Here is a 20600-nt window from a genome sequence, read left to right as displayed (position 1 = left end):
CGCTTGAGCACTGATTGAGTGGTTTATCGAGCATGACGGTCTTAGCGGTGGAAAAGCTCTTCCTGACGTGCGTCCCACATGTGCTGCTGGGTTACAGCGTGAGGAAAAAATGAAAAATGATCAATATATTCAGGTTTCGGCCATCCACACCCAGGCTTTCCTGCTGGACTGATCAGGCATGAGCCAAAGCGGAAAAGACTGCTTTCTTTGGACCGAGAAACGCCCAACTCATTTTAATGCCATTTCTGTGACTCAGGTTGTTCTTTTGATTCCATTTCTCTTTCTGTGATGAAGATTTTGTTGCACTGGCTTTAAGGCACATTGTGTGTGTGTGTGTGTGTGTGTGTGTGTGTGTGTGTGTGTGTGTGTGTGTGTGTGTGTGTGTGTGTGTGTGTGTGTGTGTGTGTGTGTGTGTGTGTTGGGGGAGGGGGTGGCGGTAAACACAGAGTGATGTGGTCATTGAAGGAAATTAAGACTTCCGGACTGCTTAAAGAATGAGATCATTCAAAACATGCTGTTTGGCAACTGCTATCTGGGCAGGGAAGCAATTCTCCCCGATAAAGTTTTTATCTAACTTTCTTTGTCAAAACAAAAGTAGATTTCGGTGCTGCGGGGTAAATTTTAAGCCCTCTCCTTTGTATTTATATTCTGCTTCCAATGCCTTCCTTGTAATCTGTTGAAGAGATCTTAAGCAGCAGTTCTCCAGACTTTCTGATGGTCGATTGAAGTTTGTCTTTGGGAATTTGGCAGCTTTCTCGCATATTTTCAGTCCAGTCCTTGCGCTTGTGCATGGCGGCATGTTTTGTAGCGTGTGCTTTAAACAATGAAGAAAAATGGACAGAAGAAATGCCAGCCTTAAAAAAAACTACCCCAGGCAAATAAACTTTATTTGTAAACTATGTCCTTATGAAAAAGGAAAAGATCAACCAATTGCTTATTTATCTGTCTTTGAGGTTTTCATAGGTTCAGCATAAGAAAAGGGACCAAATTCTCATTTGTGACAGATTTCTTTACCAAATGTTTACGTTAAAGCTGGTTTTCCTGCTAACTGCCTATGTGTTATGTGTTCTTTTGTGCTTTAAAGAAGTAGTTCATGATGTTTTTGGTAAGAAAAAAAAAGAAGATCAACTTACCTGCAGTAGGTTACTCGCTTGGAAGTCTTCAGTGGTCACTGTCAAATATTCAAGTGACTACTGAATGATTACTCAATTACCTGTTTTACTGCATTTATGCAGAACCATGTACACAACCTGATTCCTGATGGCAAATTAGAATCCTTGCATGCTTTTGGACTGTAGAAGGAAGCCAGAGTACCTGGAGAGACCCTATGTAAGCATGGGGAGAACATGCAAACTCCCCACACCCTGAACTCCAGGCTGGGATTTGAACTCGGGACCTTCCTGCTGCAAGGCAGCAGCGTTCTCTTGAAACGGTCATGTAGTACACAAAAATCCAAAACACCATGTGAAATCTTTGCAAACTTTTGTTCAGGAAGAGCTTAAAAGATTGGAAGATCTGCTTTCTTAAAGGGAAACGTATAAAAGAAAATCACATTGACCCAAGAGTTTTACCCCTACTATTTGTTAACCAGACACCTGACCAAGTTTTATATGGAAACATAGGAAACGTATCTAAAAGCTGCGGTGAGCTCGTGAATCAAGTCGCGGTGCTTTTAACGTGGACTTGCATGCAGAAGCGGAACGCTGTGGCGATATTAGCAGAGCCTGTTGAGATGTTGAGTGCAGCTTGTGGTGCCTATAAACTTAGGAATGAACAACAGTATTCAGCTTTTCCAGGCTCCTTGTGATCTTTGGAGGAAGTCAAGCATTTACCAGATCTGTTTCAGTACTTTTGCAGCAGCTTTGTAATCAAAGAAAAACAGCGCCACTGCTTTCCTGTTAATACTGGTGGACTTTGCTTAACGCAGCCACAAGCAGAATTTAGCCTTCAGACGAGAACCGATAACAAGATATTGTTTTAAAAAATCCGGGCAATATAATAGTTTTATGTGAAACCAGTAAAACATCAAACACACCATGGTGCCTGGTCCCCTAAATAAGCTGTGACATAAAACAGTAAAAAAAAAAAGGGGGGCAAATCCAAAGAGGAAAAGAGCGGTTTCACCAGCACTTCTTCTCTCATTCAGTTTCTAACTGTGAGTTCTGCTAATGAAAGACCTGCTTTTAAGGAGATCTGAAAGGATGAGGCTCTTGAAGGCACACGCTGAGGGTCTGCAGCGAATCTCAGTCAGGAGAGAACAGGGCGGATGGAGAGAGAGGCAGAGTCAGGAGACGAGGGGTGAGGGAAGGAGATGTGGCGCCTGCCATGCTGGAAAGGAAAACAGTGCCACCTAGAGACCTCATGCAACAGTTGTTTGTTTTAATAACCGGCATGACAGTTTAACTATAGGGCACATTTGTGTTCATTTTTCCTAAAACAATGTTAGCAAAAAATCTTTTTTCTATGTGAGACCGTTGCAGATATGACTACAGCTCATCATCCCTGATGTTAACATGACCTTTTTAGGACGTTGACCTCTAATTTTCTTCTGCTGATGTGCCCCCTGCTGCTTTCATTCAGGGTTCCCAGGCTGGAGCAGTTATGTTTTCACTAACACAGGAGGTTCAAGCAACATCACACATTTATCAGCTACACGACAATATCAAATGTCCCGATCTGGGTCGCTCTCACGCTTTTATTAAATTGGCCTTTTTTCTTTCCCCCAGACAGTTATGAAGGTTGCATGTTAGTCAAGATAAACACAAAAGAGAAACTGTGTTGCGTGCAAAACATTGTGTTACCCTTAAAGGGCAACAGGGTTAAAATGGTTCTATATTTATTTAATTTTTTTAAAAAAATGAAACATTCGGTCACTCTTCAACTTCAAACTAGGATTTTTTGTGTGTGTGTGTGCTAGATAGAGCAACAAGAAGAAAGCCAGAAGAAAAAAATGAAATTTGTTGGAAAAAAAAAAAGGCACAAGAATTTATGTTTAGTCAGATTAGAGCAAAAATAGCGTTTTCTGACCAACGGTTAAAAGGGATGTAGTTGAAAACTAACACTTCTATGGCGCCCTGAAGAAACTGCATGCTGTGGAGATACTCTCGTTCAGCAGGAACCCGTCTATCTTCCTGTCGGAGTTGATGAGAAGATAGACGGGACAATCCTGGAAGAAAACCTGTTGGGGGGGCAAAAGACGAGACTGGTGGATGTTCATCTTCCAGCAGGACAACTAAACCAGATCTGCACTGGAATGATTTAAGATACTGCATTTATCTGTTGGAATGGCCTAGTCAAAGTCCTGACTTGAATCCTATGATGTTCACCATCCAATTTGATGTTGCAAAGACAAATGGACACAAACGTTAGTCTCTGTAGGTGGAAGGCTGATTTTTGCAAAGCTTAGACAGTGAAAGGCTCTGCCTCAGTGGGCTGATTACAAATGGACCTCTGCTTAATTCCAGTCTGAAATTAAAGTTGTCTGGTTTATAGTCCATGTGGTTCATTTCTTAGATTATTTTTATTAACATAGGAAGTTTACACTCAAAAGTAAACACCATTAAATAAGACAATTTGCTGTGCTTTACCTCAAATCCGTAACTTATGCACAAACTAGAGCTTGGATATTTGGTATTTTCTCGTCACACGAGACAAACCACAGGTCGTTAGGCACCTAAACAAACCCCCGAAGAAGATGAAAGTTTTTTTTTTTAAAGAAAAAATGCTTATTTCATGGCATGAAGCCTGACTTGAAAAAGGGACAAAATCAAAGGTGCATTAATGAACATTTCTGAAACAGACCAGGAATGCTAGACTTCATAACACCGCTGAAATAGTTCTACTTTGTCAAGTCAGGTTCCATGAACCCAGAGTTGGACGTAATTCGGTGCACATGCAAACCGCCGACGCTCATCTAAATTCTTAAATTTGTAAGTAGCTGGTGTATTGGTGGCTGCATTGTATTTTACTCTCCTATGGCAAGTATTTCTCACAACCTGTGGGAAGACATGATTTGTCTGAGTGCCATTGTGCATTATGCTCCAACACTGATCCACTGTAATGTTTGCATGCCTCATATTCCTGGTTCTGGCACATCTTTCTATTACATTCACAAGCTCTTTAGTAACTTTCAGTTGCTCAGGAAAGCACCTGATAATGCCTCACTAGAATGATGGCATGCCTAATGCTCCATGGAACCTGCTTTAGACATTCAGGCTCTTCAAAAATCAAATTATTTACACACACATTACTCATCTGCATGTCTGTCAAGTAATTGGGTTATGGTTATGAGGTGAGAGTCATTTACCTGCTGGTTAATGACAGGTGCTGTTAATTTGGGCCCTTTTACATTTTTAATCTCCAATAAACTCCATTTAATTTCATATCTGTATCGTGGATGTTTCATACCAGCTTTGACTATGATTTGATGATTTAAAGTAATTATCTTTAGTCTACTCATGGTCTGTTGTAGGAATATGTGGTCATGTCTCCAGCTAACAACGTGAACCAGTAAGAACTCAGTTATTTTGTAACGGACTGGGTTCAAAATCTCTCATATTTCATGAGTTAATTGGCCCAAATGGGGATGTGAACAACAATCAATGGTGACGCATTGTATTTAAAGCTTTAACAAGTATTATTTCATTTGAACATTTTTATATCTCCATAACAGCTAACAAATGAAACAAAATGGCAACAAGTATAAAATAAGGATCTGTTAGTTTAACGCTGCTTCAGATTTGCACTTATAAAAATCTATTTATAACAAATTTTCTAAATTGTCTATCTCATGTAGTCTCTGAGTGAGACATCCAGAAAATGCTTTAAAAGGTCCTTTTTTTTCACATAAGTCAAAATATCTCCACCAATTTGGTCAGATCTCTATTCAATTCAATTCATTTTTATTTATATAGTGCCAATTCACAACACATGTCATCTCAAGGCACTTTCCAAAGTCAAATACAATCAAACGTTTCCTCTCTAAGGAAACCCAGCAGATTGCATCAAGTCTCTCCAAACAGCATTCACTCCTCCTGAAAGAGCGTAGAGCCACAGTGGACAGTCGTCTGCATCGTTGATGGCTTTGCAGCAATCCCTCATACTGAGCATGCATGAAGCGACAGTGGAGAGGAAAACTCCCCTTTAACAGGGAGGAGAACCTCCAGCAGAACCAGAACCAGGCTCAGTGTGAACGCTCATCTGCCTCCACCCACTGGGGCTTAGAGAAGACAGAGCAGAGACACAGAAAGCACAGGAGGACACATTGACCCAGGAGTACTTTCTATGTTAGAAAGTGTAATGGTAGAAGATCTTCCCCCTGGATGATGTCACAACTAACAAAAGTCAGACCAGGTGTACCTACTATAAAGAGAAAAAAGACAGAGAACAAGAAGTTAAAAATAGAAATAACAACAAACAATGCAAATAGGAGAACAGTAGGAGAATTCAGCAGCGAGAGAGCAATAAGCCCTGATGTCCTCCAGAAGCCTAAGCCTATAGCAGCATAACTACAGAGATAGCTCAGGGTAACATGAGCCACTCTGACTATAAGCTTTGCCAAAAAGGAAAGTTTTAAGATTAGTATTAAAAGTAGACGGGGTGTCTGCCTCACGGACCAAAACTGGGAGTTGGTTCCACAGGAGAGGAGCCTGATAGCTAAAGGATCTGCCTCCCATTCTACTTTTAGAGACTCTAGGAACCACCAGCAGACCTGCAGTCTGAGAGCGAAGTGCTCTGTTAGGAACATACGGGGTAATCAGAGCTCTGATATATGATGGAGCTTGATTATTAAGGACTTTATATGTTAGAAGAAGAATTTTTAATTCTATTCTTGATTTAACAGGAAGCCAATTAAGGGAAGCTAAAATTGGAGAAATATGATGCCTCTTGTTGATTTTCATCAGAACTCTTGCTGCAGCATTTTGGATCAGCTGAAGACTGAACTGCATTTTGTGGACTTCCTGATAGTAAAGAATTACAATAGTCCAGCCTTGAAGTAACAAATGCATGGACTAGTTTTTCAGCATCACTCCTGGACAGAATGCTTCTAATTTTGGCGATATTCCTGAGGTGAAAAAAGGAAACTCAGGAAATCTGTTTAATATGGGATTTAAATGACATGTCTTGGTCGAAAATAACACCAAGATTTTTTACTTTATTACCAGAGGCCAAGTGATTAAGAAGTTTTTTTTTTGTTTTTTTTTTTAGATTAAAACTTCTGTCTTGAATTTAAAAGCAGGAAATTTAAAGTCCTCCAGCTTTAGATGTCATCAAGACCTGCCTGTAGTCAAAGTAATTGATTGGATTTGTTAGGATTTATGGATAAGTATAGCTGAGTGTCATCAGTATAATAGTAGAAATTAATCCCATGCTGTTTGATAATTTTACCAATTGGAAGCATGTGTATAGTAAAGAGAATAAAGGATCTCTGAGGATAAAAAAGATACTGCACCGTTCCCCCATAGGCTTGGTAGATAACTACTATTTATTCAGGGACCACATAAGAATCCCTCATCATCCATAGATTAAGTTAATCCAGTCAACATCCCTGACTTTTGGGTTAAGGAGGAGTAAGACAAAGAAAAACGCGAACTTGCATAACTCAACATAATAAAAAGGTAATAAAAACAAACGGGGAACCATCTGAGACCAGATTTAATGTTGCAAATAAATATGATACATTTCTGAGCAAGACACACCGACATGTTGCACATGCACCACATTTAAATGTTAGTATTTGAGGAAAAAGTAGTTCTGACGCAGACTTGCAAGACAACATATAAGACACATTCCCAGAGAAGGCAGCTTTCTGGCTAAATATAAATTTCAAAACATTTCTATCAATATTTTTTTTTATAGATTTCCAGTGATACAGAAAGAACTTGTGCTGAACTTTCTCATACAACTACAGGTTGGTCAAGATCCTGTCTATACTTCGTATACTGACACGTAGTAGTAAGGTCTACTATGTAAACATCTCTCCGTCTACCAGTATATTAGTATGGATCAAGTGCCTTAAATTTGCTCTTTTACTCATAAATGCATACCACCTAAATACGGTGCGACATTTTCATATAAAGGAGTCATAGTACGGGATGCAGCGCCATCTAGTGGCACAGACTGGTAATCGGTAACTACACCAACACCAGCAGACTACAACGGCTGGGAAACGCCATGTGTGGTTAGTCTCTTCCTGGCTGTTGTGGTACTTATGGGTGAAACAATACACCGATACTGAACCGAGGCTCAGACGTCAGTCTCATGGGTTACATGCAGTTAGACGACAACTACATCAGTCCCAGGCAATTCTTACTTTTATGGAAAAGAGGAAACACACATTTATTTTCCCCTTTTCTTGTTCAGCAACACACAAAATGAGCAGATTAGGCTTCCATCTACAGCAGTCCACACCAAACCAATGCAAGGATGGCAGATGATGATGACGACACACAAGAGGATAAAGAACCGTCATTTTAAATGTATTAAAATCATCCCTGATTGGTTTTCCACCCAATTGCACATTTTGTTTGTCATGTGGCTTATAAATATACATTTTTAATTAATTTTGAAGTGAATTTATCAGCACAAAAGAAAACATACTTTCTTATAATCTTACCAGTCAAGGAAGGTCTATTTTCCTTTATTTGTGTTTCTGTGAGGGCCATTTTCAGTTAAAAAGGTGAGAAACCTGGCTTTTGAATTAATTTCTTTCTACCTGACATGGAGCAGTGACCCAAAAACCGATGAACCTGCTGAACCTTGATTGTTACGTGTACTGTTCCACCCATAGTAGCAACATCAACAAGGAAGAGTGGGTAACCCCATAAACTCTTAAATTCAGAAGATCAAAAGTGCAAAAACCATCTGTCACCAGAACTTCTCAATGGTAGTTAAATAAACTAATTTTAGATCTTAGTAACATGACCATATGGCCACCTTCGGGCTGGAAATGTAATTCTGCACTTTTTAATGCCATTTTAAGTGAGAGCTGCAGCATCTTTGGCTGATTAACAAATGCTTTGTTCCACTGAGTGATTTTAGCCGCCGGTGGCAAATGTAAATGTGAATTTAAAAGAGCAATTGAAGGAGCTGGATCGCTACAGTCGCACTTCTACAAATGACAGCTTCAGTCTCGGCTCAGGCTGATTCAGACTGAGGTTTTTAATGCCGAACCTGAACTAGAGCCACAACATGTTTTTATGATTTAGGCGGTGACAAGAAGACGTTTGTTGTAAGACACAGATTCACGAGTTCAGACATGGCTAAGGCTCCTTTGACAACTTAAAAAAGAAAACAAGTTTTAAAAACCCTTACAGTGATGCGAAGTTAATACATGACTAAACTTTCACACACTTAGAAAATAAATTATTAATTTTCTTATAAAGTAAAAACCAAACAGCATCTTGTCTTTGGGACTTACTAAGCTTTCTTTAAATTATTTTTCTCCCCCATGGATTATGTTGGACAAGCACTTTCTGAGACCACAAGGTAGGATGGTAGTCAGTTTCTGTGCATCAGGAAGTTCTTGATGGGTTCTGGTAGCGGCAATGAAGTTATGTGGTTCAGGCGACTTTTGCCCATTGCTCTGCGGATCCTGATGCGACACAGGTGTGTGAGCCTAGGAGGGTTTTCTGGGAAGGAAAAACACAAAGGAAGGGAATTAAGAAGCTGCAGAAGAGTCAAAGCACAAGGATTTGCTAAATTTACCCTAACTGGGTGCAAAACAGTTATCGCCCTTCATCATTTAACTAAACCCACTGAAGGTAGACATGTCTGGCTCTGCTCAGCTCACGACTTAAAAGACAACCCGCCTCTCCATCCATTTTTTTCTATTTTTAAAGATATATGAACAATTCAAAATGTGTAAGTTTAACAATGACACTAACTTATCCGCAAGCTTTAAACTTATTTATCCACCCGTTCTCTATACCCACTTGTCCCTGCAGGATGCTCCATTTGTGTTTTGTGACAAAGTGGGTAAGAATACCATTTTCCTCAGTTTATATATTTTTGGTAACATTCTTGTTTGCTTGATTTAGCCATATTTTATTTAGTCTATAGTCTGCAATCATATACTATCCCGGGTTTGTTTATGTTTTGCATTTCTATAGATTGTTTACTATAACATCTTTGTTTAAATCAATTCAGTCCCAGTTTGTATTTATTGTTTGATCATTTAAATTGTGCGTTTTATTTTGGTAAACTGACATTATCTGTGTTTCAGGAGGAAGTATTACTTCACTTCCTGTAATTATGGCTTCCTGTTGGAGGTAATGGCACAGGAAGGTAGCAGGTGAGCAGGGGGAAGGGATAGCTACTTGAGTTTGATGTGGTCAAATCTGGGCATTGGGTAGTGTCATTCTGTCTGGATTTAATTTTACATTGTTGTGGCCGTACTAAGAGATATTCCTGAGGCGCATTGAAGGAGACAATGAACCTAACAGTCATGAGTTATCATTGTCAGGGTAGCCGAAAAAAACCTGTGTATGCACAGGTAGTCCATGCAGAAGGAGCCCATCACCTTCTTCCTGCAATGAAGCATCATCCACTGCTTCAGCGAGCAGCCCACTTTGAACCTAATAATGCTATTTTTTTTTTACATCATGAATTTCCACCGAGCGCATCCATCAGCGAAGCCAATAAAAGGCCCTCCATCAGAAAATAAAGAAAATTTGTGAACATGAAGATTTAGGGCGAACCGGAGCTTCTTCGTGCAGAAAAATAATCCCGACATTAACCCTGAGAAAAGAATCTGGTGACATCTGTGGATGTGCACACGGATGCTAGATCCACATTTCTAGATCTAGATCTACCCTGCCTTAAAGTTAACAATATAAACTGGTGGCTTCAAATCTGATTTCACTGATTTTCTCCTTCACCACAGTTCTGCCGTTAACCATGCAGAGCCGGCTGCTGGTAAGGACCAAGTCCAGCTGTGGGGATGCAGGAAAACCAGGGAGGGGAACGGAAATGAAGCCACACCTGAATGTATCCCCTCACTTCTAACTCTTCTCTCAGACCACTGGCTGAACTAACAGCACAAACGTGGTTTAGTCAGCTGACATGTTAAACAGAAACAGGATTTTATTAAAGCGGAACATTGTCCTCAAAGTGCTTTAACAGTGGCTGCAATCGAAGACCTGAACTCTAGAGACAGAAATTTGTCCAACACTAAAACAACTATTGTCACAAACAACAAAACTAAAAGCTAATGTGGGACGGGTTGTGTGACATAATGTTCAACATGCACATCTCCAAACCTTTTTGAGTACATCACTTTTACAAGTAGTTGATAGATAAATGCAAAAAAACTATTTTTTATTTGTGTTACGATCCTAATTCAGGGGTTTCAAATTCCAGTCCTCGAAGGCCTTTTAGATGTAGCTCAGCTTCAAAATAGCTCATGAACCGCCTATTGAGTTAAATGTTTTTTTTTCAATAAAATGCTTGCTCACAGCTTTTGATCTTTTGTTCCCATTTCCTCTTTTTTTCCCCATTTTGAAGCTCTACTTAGAACCTTCTTAAGATTCAGCAGTGCACAATGCAAATTCATGCAATCTTTTAACTGGTCTTAAGAATTTGATCAGGAGTATATCTCCAACATTTAAGTTTATTTGCGTTATCAGAATATTTTTATTAATTTAAGCTCTTATTTAGAGCTGTCCCGAACATCAGGGAAGCACATTAAAATGTTCTGGAACTGCTACGGCTCCTGCAGGAGAGCATATTCTATCTAACAATGGAGCTAAAACAGTGACAGCATGCAGCGACATTGAAAAGAGATTTGGCATTGAAAAATTAGACATTCGAAAGCCAAACATTGTTAGAAAGTGAAAACTTATGATGATATTCTCATTTTATGCTGCAGTTTTTTTTTTCCAATGAAAGATGTTTTCCGTAACACTGTAAAGTTCCTTAAGGTGCGATGTCGCTACAAGCTGCTGTTTTGCCATCGGGGGCGGGGCTAAATTGAAGGCTCCTTAAAGGCCATCCGTTTTTCCGGTACTCTTCATCTACTCGTCATCTGAACTTATGGAAAGCTCTGGTCAAGTACCGCTGCTGGACCACAAGAAAATGTATTATTTCCATTAATGTTATCTTCATTAGCTTATACAGCTATTGATTGTAGAGACATGGAGCTAAACCAGTGACAGCAGGTAGATGATGAGGAGTACCGGAAAAACTGAAGTCCCTGTTTTAGCTCCATAGCACACCGGCATTGTGTCTCTACGGGTTTGACATCGCAGCAAGAACAACCTGATCAACAATTATTGCAACTCTGCACCATTATGTACCACAAATCGCACATATGCTGCATTGTTACTAAAATTCTACTCAATAGTTGCAGCAATAACTCCATAATAACATAATTTAATCCTGGTGGGCTGTAAAGATGCTCTGCCTGCCCTAATGAGGAGTCACTAACCTAATGGTTCAAGTGGCTCCAACTGAAGGCTGCCTGACCTACTTTATGATTCATTCATTGATGCATTAGACCGCTTGGAGATTTAAAAAAAAAAAAAAAAAAAAAAAAAAAGCTTTTAACTTTCATCCAAAAAAGGCCAGTTGAACCCTAAATAAAAAAGAAATACAATTTGTTGGATCATGTTACTGCATCAAAATGTGGTACATTACTTTATCATCAAACATAGATGAATAGGAATCAACAGCTTGAAGCCCAGATTCAAAGAGCTCCCCATTGATGTCTACAAACACAATCTCTACATAGATTTCCCCCTGAATTTTTTTCCCCCCACTTACTCCTTGCATCAAGGAACACCTTTAGTGCCTCTGGATCCACCTTCCTTCGGTTCGGCGCCTCCAGCTCCACCTCCTCCCAAGGCACAAGCGCCGGGTCTGCCCCGTGGTCCAGCAGCAGGTGGACGAAGTTCACCTCGCACCCGTGTCGCAGCACCGCGTCCAGCAGGCAGGACGCCAGGCCCCGGGTCAGCGCCTCGTGGCACACGGGCCCCGTGTAGTTGAAGTCGGGCTGAGCGCCGGCCTGGAGCAGCAGGCGGAAACATTCCAGGTGGTGGTAGGCGGCGCTGATGTAGAGGGGACACACCACCAGGGTGTTGAGGGTCCGAGCGCTCAGGAGGAGCCGGGGGCCCAGCTGGTGGTCGATGTCGACGTCGGCATTGAATCTGGAAAGAGACAACAAAAAAAATAATAATTAGCCACGTGGTTTTGATATTTTGAAAAAGATCAGTTTGATAGAACTTCTGCTGGTTCGTGAAACGCAAAATGCAGTTTAGTGCAACGATAACAGAGAAAACTTGGCTTTTTTACACCCTCAGCTGCAGTTTTCATAAGAAACAATCTTATTTCAAAAGGAGAAGACGTCATTTAGCACGGGCTAACGCTACTGATAGCCGAGGTCAGACGTCCCCGACCTCAGGGGAAAGTCCCAGTTTTGGACGACCAGTCCACGGCAGAATCTGTAGCGCTTGATGAATGATTTAAAAAATGTTGTGTATGGATTGTCATTACAGTAGCCGGGTAGACGGAGCGAATTAGCATGTTGCTGTTATGGTAGCTCCTGTTGATGGAAGGCCGAGTAGCGGCCGCCTAAAAAAAAAAAAAAAGGTGCAATCTTAAAGTGGCTCAAAATAGGCAAAATTCCAGAGGTGGAATCCCTTTATCTGAGAAGGGTTTGTGCACAAATGTAATGAACATGTTTTGTACAGATAAATCCGTCCTACTGGTCTAAGGAAGCATAACAGGCTTTAATAGCAACATTCAATGAATTTAAATTTTTTTACACTGCCTTTTAACTCTGGAGAGCACAACCAGTAGTCATCCTGTGTCTTTTGTTTTTTATTGTTTATTATTTAATAGTATTATTCTGGTTCTATCTTGTGTTTCTATTTCCCTGTACAGCACTTTGGGTGCATTAAGGCACGTTACAGCGCTTTATAAATTAAGTTTTGATAGATTGATGAAACGGCAGCCAGTGGTATGTCAATGCAAAGACACTCAGAGATAAAGCTGTTTTCCTGTTTCCTAAACGAAGCCCTCTGCTTTGCACGTCGTGGTTATAAATGACCGGCCTTATAGCAGTGTGTGGCGATGGCATCGGGTTTCTACAGCTTGGCTATACGTCTGAGAGAGACATGAGCCTTGGCTGACCGGGTCACATAACAAAGACCGGCTGACAGAGACACTCTTCTACTGCTCTGTCAACGCGAGCGTCACTGTAACCGGAACAAAGACCTTTAAGGCAGGATAAATTGCTACGTTTACAATATTCCAGGATTTTATGCGTCCACTTCCACAGTTCTGCCCACGTTTCCACAGAGGAAAGGTTCTGGATTGACCAGTTTCCCAAAAAACAATAGATCAACATTCTAATATATAATCTTATGCTTATCCTGTGTTTCATAATGTCCAAGGTTATGTTTTAAGTGTTTTGCTTATTATTATTATTATTATTATTATTATTATTATTATTATTATTATTATTATTATTATTATTATTATTATTATTATTATTATTATTATTATTATTAAGGTAGAGAAAGACCCTGAACAACTAGGTGATTCTACCAGATATTGAGTAACGGGGTGAAGTAAAATAAACTCCACACTGAATACAGTATTTCATTTATGGAAAGTTTTGAAAAAACATAAAAATTCAAATATAATATACTGAATTATTGCTGTTGAAAAAAATTTAATAGTTGTGAATAATTTTACAGAAAACGAATTAGAAATTAATAAATCAAAATTATAAATTATAACTTAGTGCATTCAACTTCAGTAAAATTACTCTAATTGCATTTCTAGTGCAAAATTTAACAGCTAGAGAACCTCAGGAAAAGCCAATTTTGTCACAAAGCAGATCTTATGGAGGTTGAGTCTTGGCCTTGTGTCACCTGATGAGCTCCTGCAGGATGTCCACCCTCCCCACCCGCGCCGCGTGGTACAGCGGGGTGCTGCGATGGTGCCGGCTCCCGTTGGGATCGGCTCCGGCTTCCAGGAGGATCCGAACGCAGTCCAGGTGACCATTAACCGCCGCCACGTAGAGAGCCGTCTGACCTTTGACGTCCACCTGGTCCACTTGGGCTCCCTGGGCGATCAGGTAGGCCACGCAGGCGGCATGCCCGGCGGTGGCCGCGATCCGCAGAGGCGTGCAGGGCAGACAGCTGCAGCACCACACCGACTTCTCGTTAATACGCCTGAAACAAAGACAGGTCTGCTGTTGGAGATTTCTCACCGTATGGAAGTTTTATGTTCGTTTTTAAAAACAGGCATCACTCTGTAAAACACCATAAAATGTGTTAACAAAAGAATAATTCATCTGCTATATAAACAGAACCATGACTTTTATATTTTAGTGAAACCAAAGCAAGGAAAGAAATGGTGACTAAGAGCCAGTTCAATATGTGTTGAAAGATTTTTACCCTTAACGGTTTGTACATTTATAATAAAGCAAAACATCTCCGGACTATGATGCATATCGATGCATTTTATTGTCATTTGAATAATCTGTTTATTGGGTTTTAGTTCCTTACATTTTATTAATATTCCTATCATTTGTTATCAGAAAAAAAAAAAAATTTTTCCTCTGGGAGGTGCTGCCCTTTATAAAGGGAGTTAAAGCATGTAAAATGTGTTCAATTAGCCAGTTTTCATATCAGTCTACTCAAAGACATAAAAAACATGACTTAAATAAGAAATACCAACCCAATTAAATTACTATACTGATAAATCAGTCAATACTTGCACAAAAAAAAATCTAAATCACTGGACCATAACCTGTGTAAATGAGTTTTTGTTCACATGGGATATTCATATTTATCCAAACAATTTCTGGAACTATGACTACTTAAAGTCCACACAGTCATAGTGTAAAATTAGTCAACACATTGAATTTAGTGACAACGGAATTACCCCATTGCCTCAATGTAAGATGGTTCTGTCTAGGTTCTGCAGCTTCCTCCCATTGTCCCAGACTGGACCTCTGTTCTGAAGCTGAAGAAGTCCAGTTGTTTTATTTTTTTACCTTTTTTTGGATTGATCATGACCTGGATGACTGAGAATCTTCACCAATATACAGACCATGCATATGTATATATGTTATATGTACCCACATCCTAAAATAGAGGGACAATTTAAAAAAAGAATGGGCTGTCTGATTTTCTCAAACACAATTTTTGCATGATGCAAACTAACAAAAATATTTCTCAGTGTGGCTCTGTTTGGTTAAAACATGCTGCACTACTGTTCTCTGCACAACCCGCATCATCATACAGACAACACCGTGCATCTCTGTGATATTTAAGCCATTTTTCTACGTCGCTTTGCACAAACAGCCCCTGCAGCTCTTTTTGGGCGCGGTTAGCCGGCCTCACCGTCTGAAGTCGTCCTCCTGCAGCAGGTTCCTCAGGGTGTCCAGGTCGCCCACGTACGCCGCGTTGTGGAGCCGCATGTCATCCTGCTCCAGGGGTTTGTCACAGAATTGCTCCTGGAGCCATTCCTTCAGGTTACGACCTGGTGGACGGGCAGAAAAAGCGTGCAGAAATCTAAAACGTGATCTGCGCCGATACGTCTGAATGGCTCCTGGGCCGCATGCGATGTGTCCGGATGAGTGAAAACAGAACCGAAGAGCGCGACGTTGAAAGCTTTTTTGGGTTCGGTGAACCATGTGGGAGAACGGCATGCTGCCTGGGTTTGATTTGGTCTTCAACACAATAAGACCAGCTGGACAACAGCCTCACATTTCATTTTTAAATTTGGAAACAAAAAAAAAGTCTATTGCTCAAATGGCCCAAATCCTAACTGATTAGGAGAGATTCAGCATTTGTAGCATTTGTGTAAGCTATGAAGTTTGAAACTTGTGAAGCACTGAGACAAAAAAAATTGTGGAAAAAGGATAAAATCTTGCTGGTAACCTGTTTTATCTACCCAAAAATCAGCTTTGATCCGTGTTTGAGATGATTTTTTAGATAGATAGATAGATAGATAGATAGATAGATAGATAGATAGATAGATAGATAGATCGATCCTTGTGTACGTTTGGCCCACGTGAAGGCAGGTTTTAAAGGATCTGCTGCTGACATGTTGCCACCAGAAGCCCAAGCACATCTTCTTCAGTCTAATGGAGTCCATGCCTCCATGCATCAGGGCTGTTTTGTCAACAAATAGCTACAAAAACGCCATTAGGCAGACAATCATAATGTTAAGCTATATAGATGCACTTGCACATCTGTGGATTAGAGACTGAAATCATAAGAAATTCAAACTTTCACCCAGTTCTTCTCGTTACCAAACCACTGCAGTTGTATAACGTGACTCTACGCATCGATAATTAAAAGTCTAATTAACATGGCAGCCCTGTCCAGTGTCTGCAGACGTCCTGCATGCCTGCAGCCGCGGCGTCGGCCGCGTCAAAGCCCGGCCATGGTGCCTGAGGAGCGGCTGTTTACGTCTAGGGGGGGTGAGTCAGTCTGCGGCCGCTTTACCTGCAGCGGTGCTGGGCAGACCCGACACGGTGATGAGCGGCGGGAAGATGATGTTGGGCGGCTCGTCCGCCTCGGCGTCCGGACCGTCCGCCATGCTTTGCTGCCTGTTGTCACCTGCTGGCGGGAGGGGAGTGGAACCAGCGGCCGCGGAGGTGAACAGACGGCAGGGAGCCTGTTGATGGTGATGGAGGATCGGGCTCAGGTCGCTGCGCTGCTTCCTGGTTGCGCTCAGCCACGACTTTTAAAGGGGAACGCAGCTATTTCCAACACGACCGAAGAACATTTTTTAAGCCTGTTAACGCGCTAAATCTGATGAGTACGGTTCAGTTCATCCGTTCAGCCGGTAATCGGTGCGGGGAGGCGGGGGAGCGACTGGTGTCTGTGGGTCAGAGGACGACAGGACAACTCGGACTCAACAAGACAAACAACCATGCGTGCACTCACCTAAGGTAACTAATTTAGAGACCAATTAACCGTCGTGTTTTTGGGCTGTGGGAGGAAGAGGGAGTACCTGGAGAGGACCCACATGCACAGGGAGTACATTCAATGGAGCCCAGACTGGGATTCGAACCTATGACCTTCTTATTGTACAGTTTACAGCCAATGGAAACGTCAAAATCAGTTGTTCTGCAGGGGTGTAATACAATGCATTGATTGATCCACATTGATATATCAATTAAATGATTAACAATCCAATTACATCAATGCAAAATCTAAATATTGATCCATACCGTAATATTTAAGATGCACCTTTATTTTGAAATTCACAAGGCATGAGACCAAAGTGAACAGGTGATGGTTTTTTTTTTATTATTTTAATTAGAAGAATATTGGTTTTGATGTAAATGCGTACATAGAAATAAAATTGAATAATCACTCTACTGTATACAGACAACCATACAAGGGTAATTGTTATTAGAGGGTAATGCACTCATTTTCATGTCCGTTTGTGTCGTCTTTCATCATTTCCTGTAATAACAAGGTGAAGGTTATTGATAACATGTCTCTGAAGTTTGACTTTTTGCACCAATGCTTACAGGCAACCAGACATCAGAGTTCCCTCTCCATGAAACCCATGGATTACTTCTACTTTAATACTTTAAATAGTTTTATATCCAGTACTTTTATTCTTTTATTTCAGTAAAAGGTCTGAGATGATACTTCTACATCTTTTTAAACCCTAGTATACTTCTTCTTGAGTAACTGATGTGAATATGTTTGACACCTCTGCTTCTCACTGCCTGGTTAAGCTCTAAAAGGAGGTTCCCAGAATGCATTTGGAACAGAGGCCTAAACCTGGAGCAGCTTCCAGAGGAAAGGACTGAGGCTGGGCTCAGCACATCCAGGACCACCAGACGCAGACGAATCCTATCCTGAACCAGAGACGTTAGAAATGTTTCACCTTGAATGAGGAGAGAAAGAACTGGACTGTTGCTGTGTGACCCAAAGACTTCTCCTTTCCATTTGGAGATAAAGGCCCCAGAGTCTGGAGGAAGAGTGGAGAGGCAGAGAGTCCATGTTGGTCCAAGTCCAGTGTGATGTTTCCACAGTCAGCGATGGTCTGGGGTGCCGTGTCATCTGCTGAAGCCCAGTAAGACATCAACCAATTCTAGAGAACTTCCTGCTTCTATCTGCTGATATTACTTATGGGGGATGACTTTATTTTTCAGCAGGTCTTGGTGCCAAGGAACCCAAACGTTGGTTCAGTGACCACGGTGTGCTTGACTGGCCATCAAACTGGGCTGACCTGAACCCCAGAGAGAGTCTCTGGAGGATTGTCAAAAAGAAGACGAGAGACACCAGAACCAACAACGCAGACGACCTGAAGGCGGCTGTCAAAGGCTACGTTCACACTACAGCCTGAAGTGACCCAATTCCAATTTTTTTTTTTTTTTGGTCCTGAATCCGATACGTATCTGATCTTTTCTAATACGTCATTGATACTTGACAAACGTCACTAGCGGTGGACCTGGCTATGCCAAAGAGGCTGGCTAAAAAGAAAGAGGTTGGCTATTGTGCGGTAACAAACACCTGTTGCAACGCAAGATACGCTGCAGCATTACGATCCATGTTTACTTCCGCAAACAACGAGCACGCTTGCTTACGTGTGACGTCATCGCGTCCTCTACTGCATTCATACTTAGGCGGATGAATGCAGTTCACGCAGGAGATTACATACAAGTCGCATATACTTGGAAATGTGAACGGACACGCAACAAAAATCAGATTTGACAAAAAAGAAATCGGAATTGAGCATCAAGGCCTGCAGTGTGAACGTAGCCAAAGTAACCCGGGCTTCCTGGACTCCTCAGCAGAACCACAGGCCACTGTGGTTCTGCTGAGAACCGCTGATGCAGCCATTCATGCATAAGGAGCCCAAAAATTTATATTGTGTAGAATTTCACTTTCTAAGATTAAAATTCTTCACTTTTTCCTAATTTCTTTGAGATGTCTCACAACCATCGATGAGAGCCTGAGTGTAGACCAGAGCATCGTCCTCCTTACAGCAGCTGTTGACTAAAATCCATTTCTCATGTTGCCAACAGAGGGTTAAGCAAAAGGAACTCAAAGAAAGAAAGAAAGAAAAGCGGCCACTGGTGTTGTTCGGCTGTTCCCAAAAGGAAAGCCGAGTGTTTATCGGACCCCAGGAGAAAATCACCTCCTCGACGGCGACAGAAGGTCAGGAGATCTTTACGAGAAATGTGGAAAATGACAGCCCTGTCATTGCCCACTTCATCCATGTTGACGTGAACCATGGAGGCCCGTCATTACGGCCGCTCAGACTGACGGGCTGCTCCGAACCTCCACTCCACTCTGTCACAGCTCATAAACAAGACACAAACATTTACTGCAACGGCTTGGTTTATTTCACTCCACTACAAAATTAGATAGTCATTTAAACTATGATACAATCTCCACATATACATTATGTACAGTTTAAAGGGGAACTGAGAATATGTTACAGAGAATATTGAAACAGAGGAGCAGGTCAGCTTTTTGCTTCAGATGCTAAACTCCTGCACGCTTTTCTCTTATTTTAGAAGGACGTGACAAAACGCTGCTAGAAAAATAGAGTTTGGTCTGTTGGTGCAGTCTGACGGCTCAATCCTCACCTGTTGCTGAACTGTAACGCAGCTTCTCTCTGTTTTTTAAGAGTTTGTGTGAATTAGGTGTTTTTCCCTTTTCCTGAGCAGAGTCAGTTACAATGTGCCAGTTATAAAGCTGCGCGTTTTACTTATAGGCATAAAAAAAAATAAGTCAGCACTTTGCATTTACAAATCCATTTGTCTTTTTTGCCATCTGGATTTTAGGCCATGGCTCTAGTAAAAAACATAGAAGTAGTTCCTGTAAAGTGCTGAATGATTACATCGGCCACTTGTTGGCACCCCCCAGGAAAGATGTGTACCTCTGAACCTTTTAGAAAATTTAACCCAATCACATCTAGTTTTAGGGATTTTATTCAGGTGATCAAAAAAAAAATCCCACATTATGAAATTATTTTTCCAAAGCTCCCCCATTCCACGGCCTTTTTGCACCCCTGGTGGTAACATTTTTTTACCAGTGGTCCAGCACCTGATCTTCTCCAGCAACATTTCAGAGATGGAGACGGGGGTCTTTGACCTTCTAGGTGGTCCACAGCCCGGGTTCTGCCCTGAACCTCTCCTCTCCTCAGCTCAGCGTCAGGTTTTTATAGGATGCTGGTCTGATGACTGGGAGAAACCTGATTTCCTGTAGGAAACCACGGACCTGCAGTCACCAGATGTTTACTTCAAATGTTCTGGGATTTTAAGGAGGTCCCGACGCCGCACGTCTTAACGAGGTTTCCAGCACCTTTTGAGCAGAGAAACCGTCCCACAGCATCACAGATCACTGAAACTTATGCTTCGTGTCCCACCAGGACCTCTAGACTTCAATCAAAGGCCAATCTGACGCTTGCAATGGTTGGACAGAAAAAAACAGTTTTCCTGAAATGTAATCCAGAGAAGCGCTTGGCATGTAGCCTTCACCTACTGGCTGCTACGGAAACATGGGGGACCTCCAAATGCTGCCCAAGTGTAGAGAAATAAAGCTTAGACGTTTCAACATGGGGTTTTGTTGCTGGAATGAATAGGGATCATCATTGGGCCCCCATTAAAT

General features: G+C 41.4%; 1 protein-coding gene across 1 annotated transcript; it reads right to left on the bottom strand.

Annotated features, from left to right (window-relative positions):
• Positions 1 to 6636: 6636 nt before the first annotated feature.
• asb1 (ankyrin repeat and SOCS box containing 1) lies at positions 6637 to 16760 on the bottom strand. Its single transcript, XM_012876178.3, has 6 exons — positions 16464 to 16760; positions 15354 to 15492; positions 13875 to 14177; positions 11761 to 12143; positions 8497 to 8630; positions 6637 to 8462 (listed from the first exon to the last, which is right to left on the bottom strand). The coding sequence occupies exons 1-5, from the start codon at positions 16555 to 16557 to the stop codon at positions 8500 to 8502; spliced, it is 1050 nt and encodes a 349-aa protein (XP_012731632.2). The 5' UTR covers positions 16558 to 16760; the 3' UTR covers positions 6637 to 8462; positions 8497 to 8499.
• Positions 16761 to 20600: the final 3840 nt, after the last annotated feature.

Source organism: Fundulus heteroclitus, chromosome 7 (assembly GCF_011125445.2).
Source record: "Fundulus heteroclitus isolate FHET01 chromosome 7, MU-UCD_Fhet_4.1, whole genome shotgun sequence".
NCBI classification, from domain to species: domain Eukaryota; kingdom Metazoa; phylum Chordata; class Actinopteri; order Cyprinodontiformes; family Fundulidae; genus Fundulus; species Fundulus heteroclitus.
Note: the sequence above shows the minus strand (reverse complement) of the source record. Positions and strands in the feature narration are given on the sequence as shown.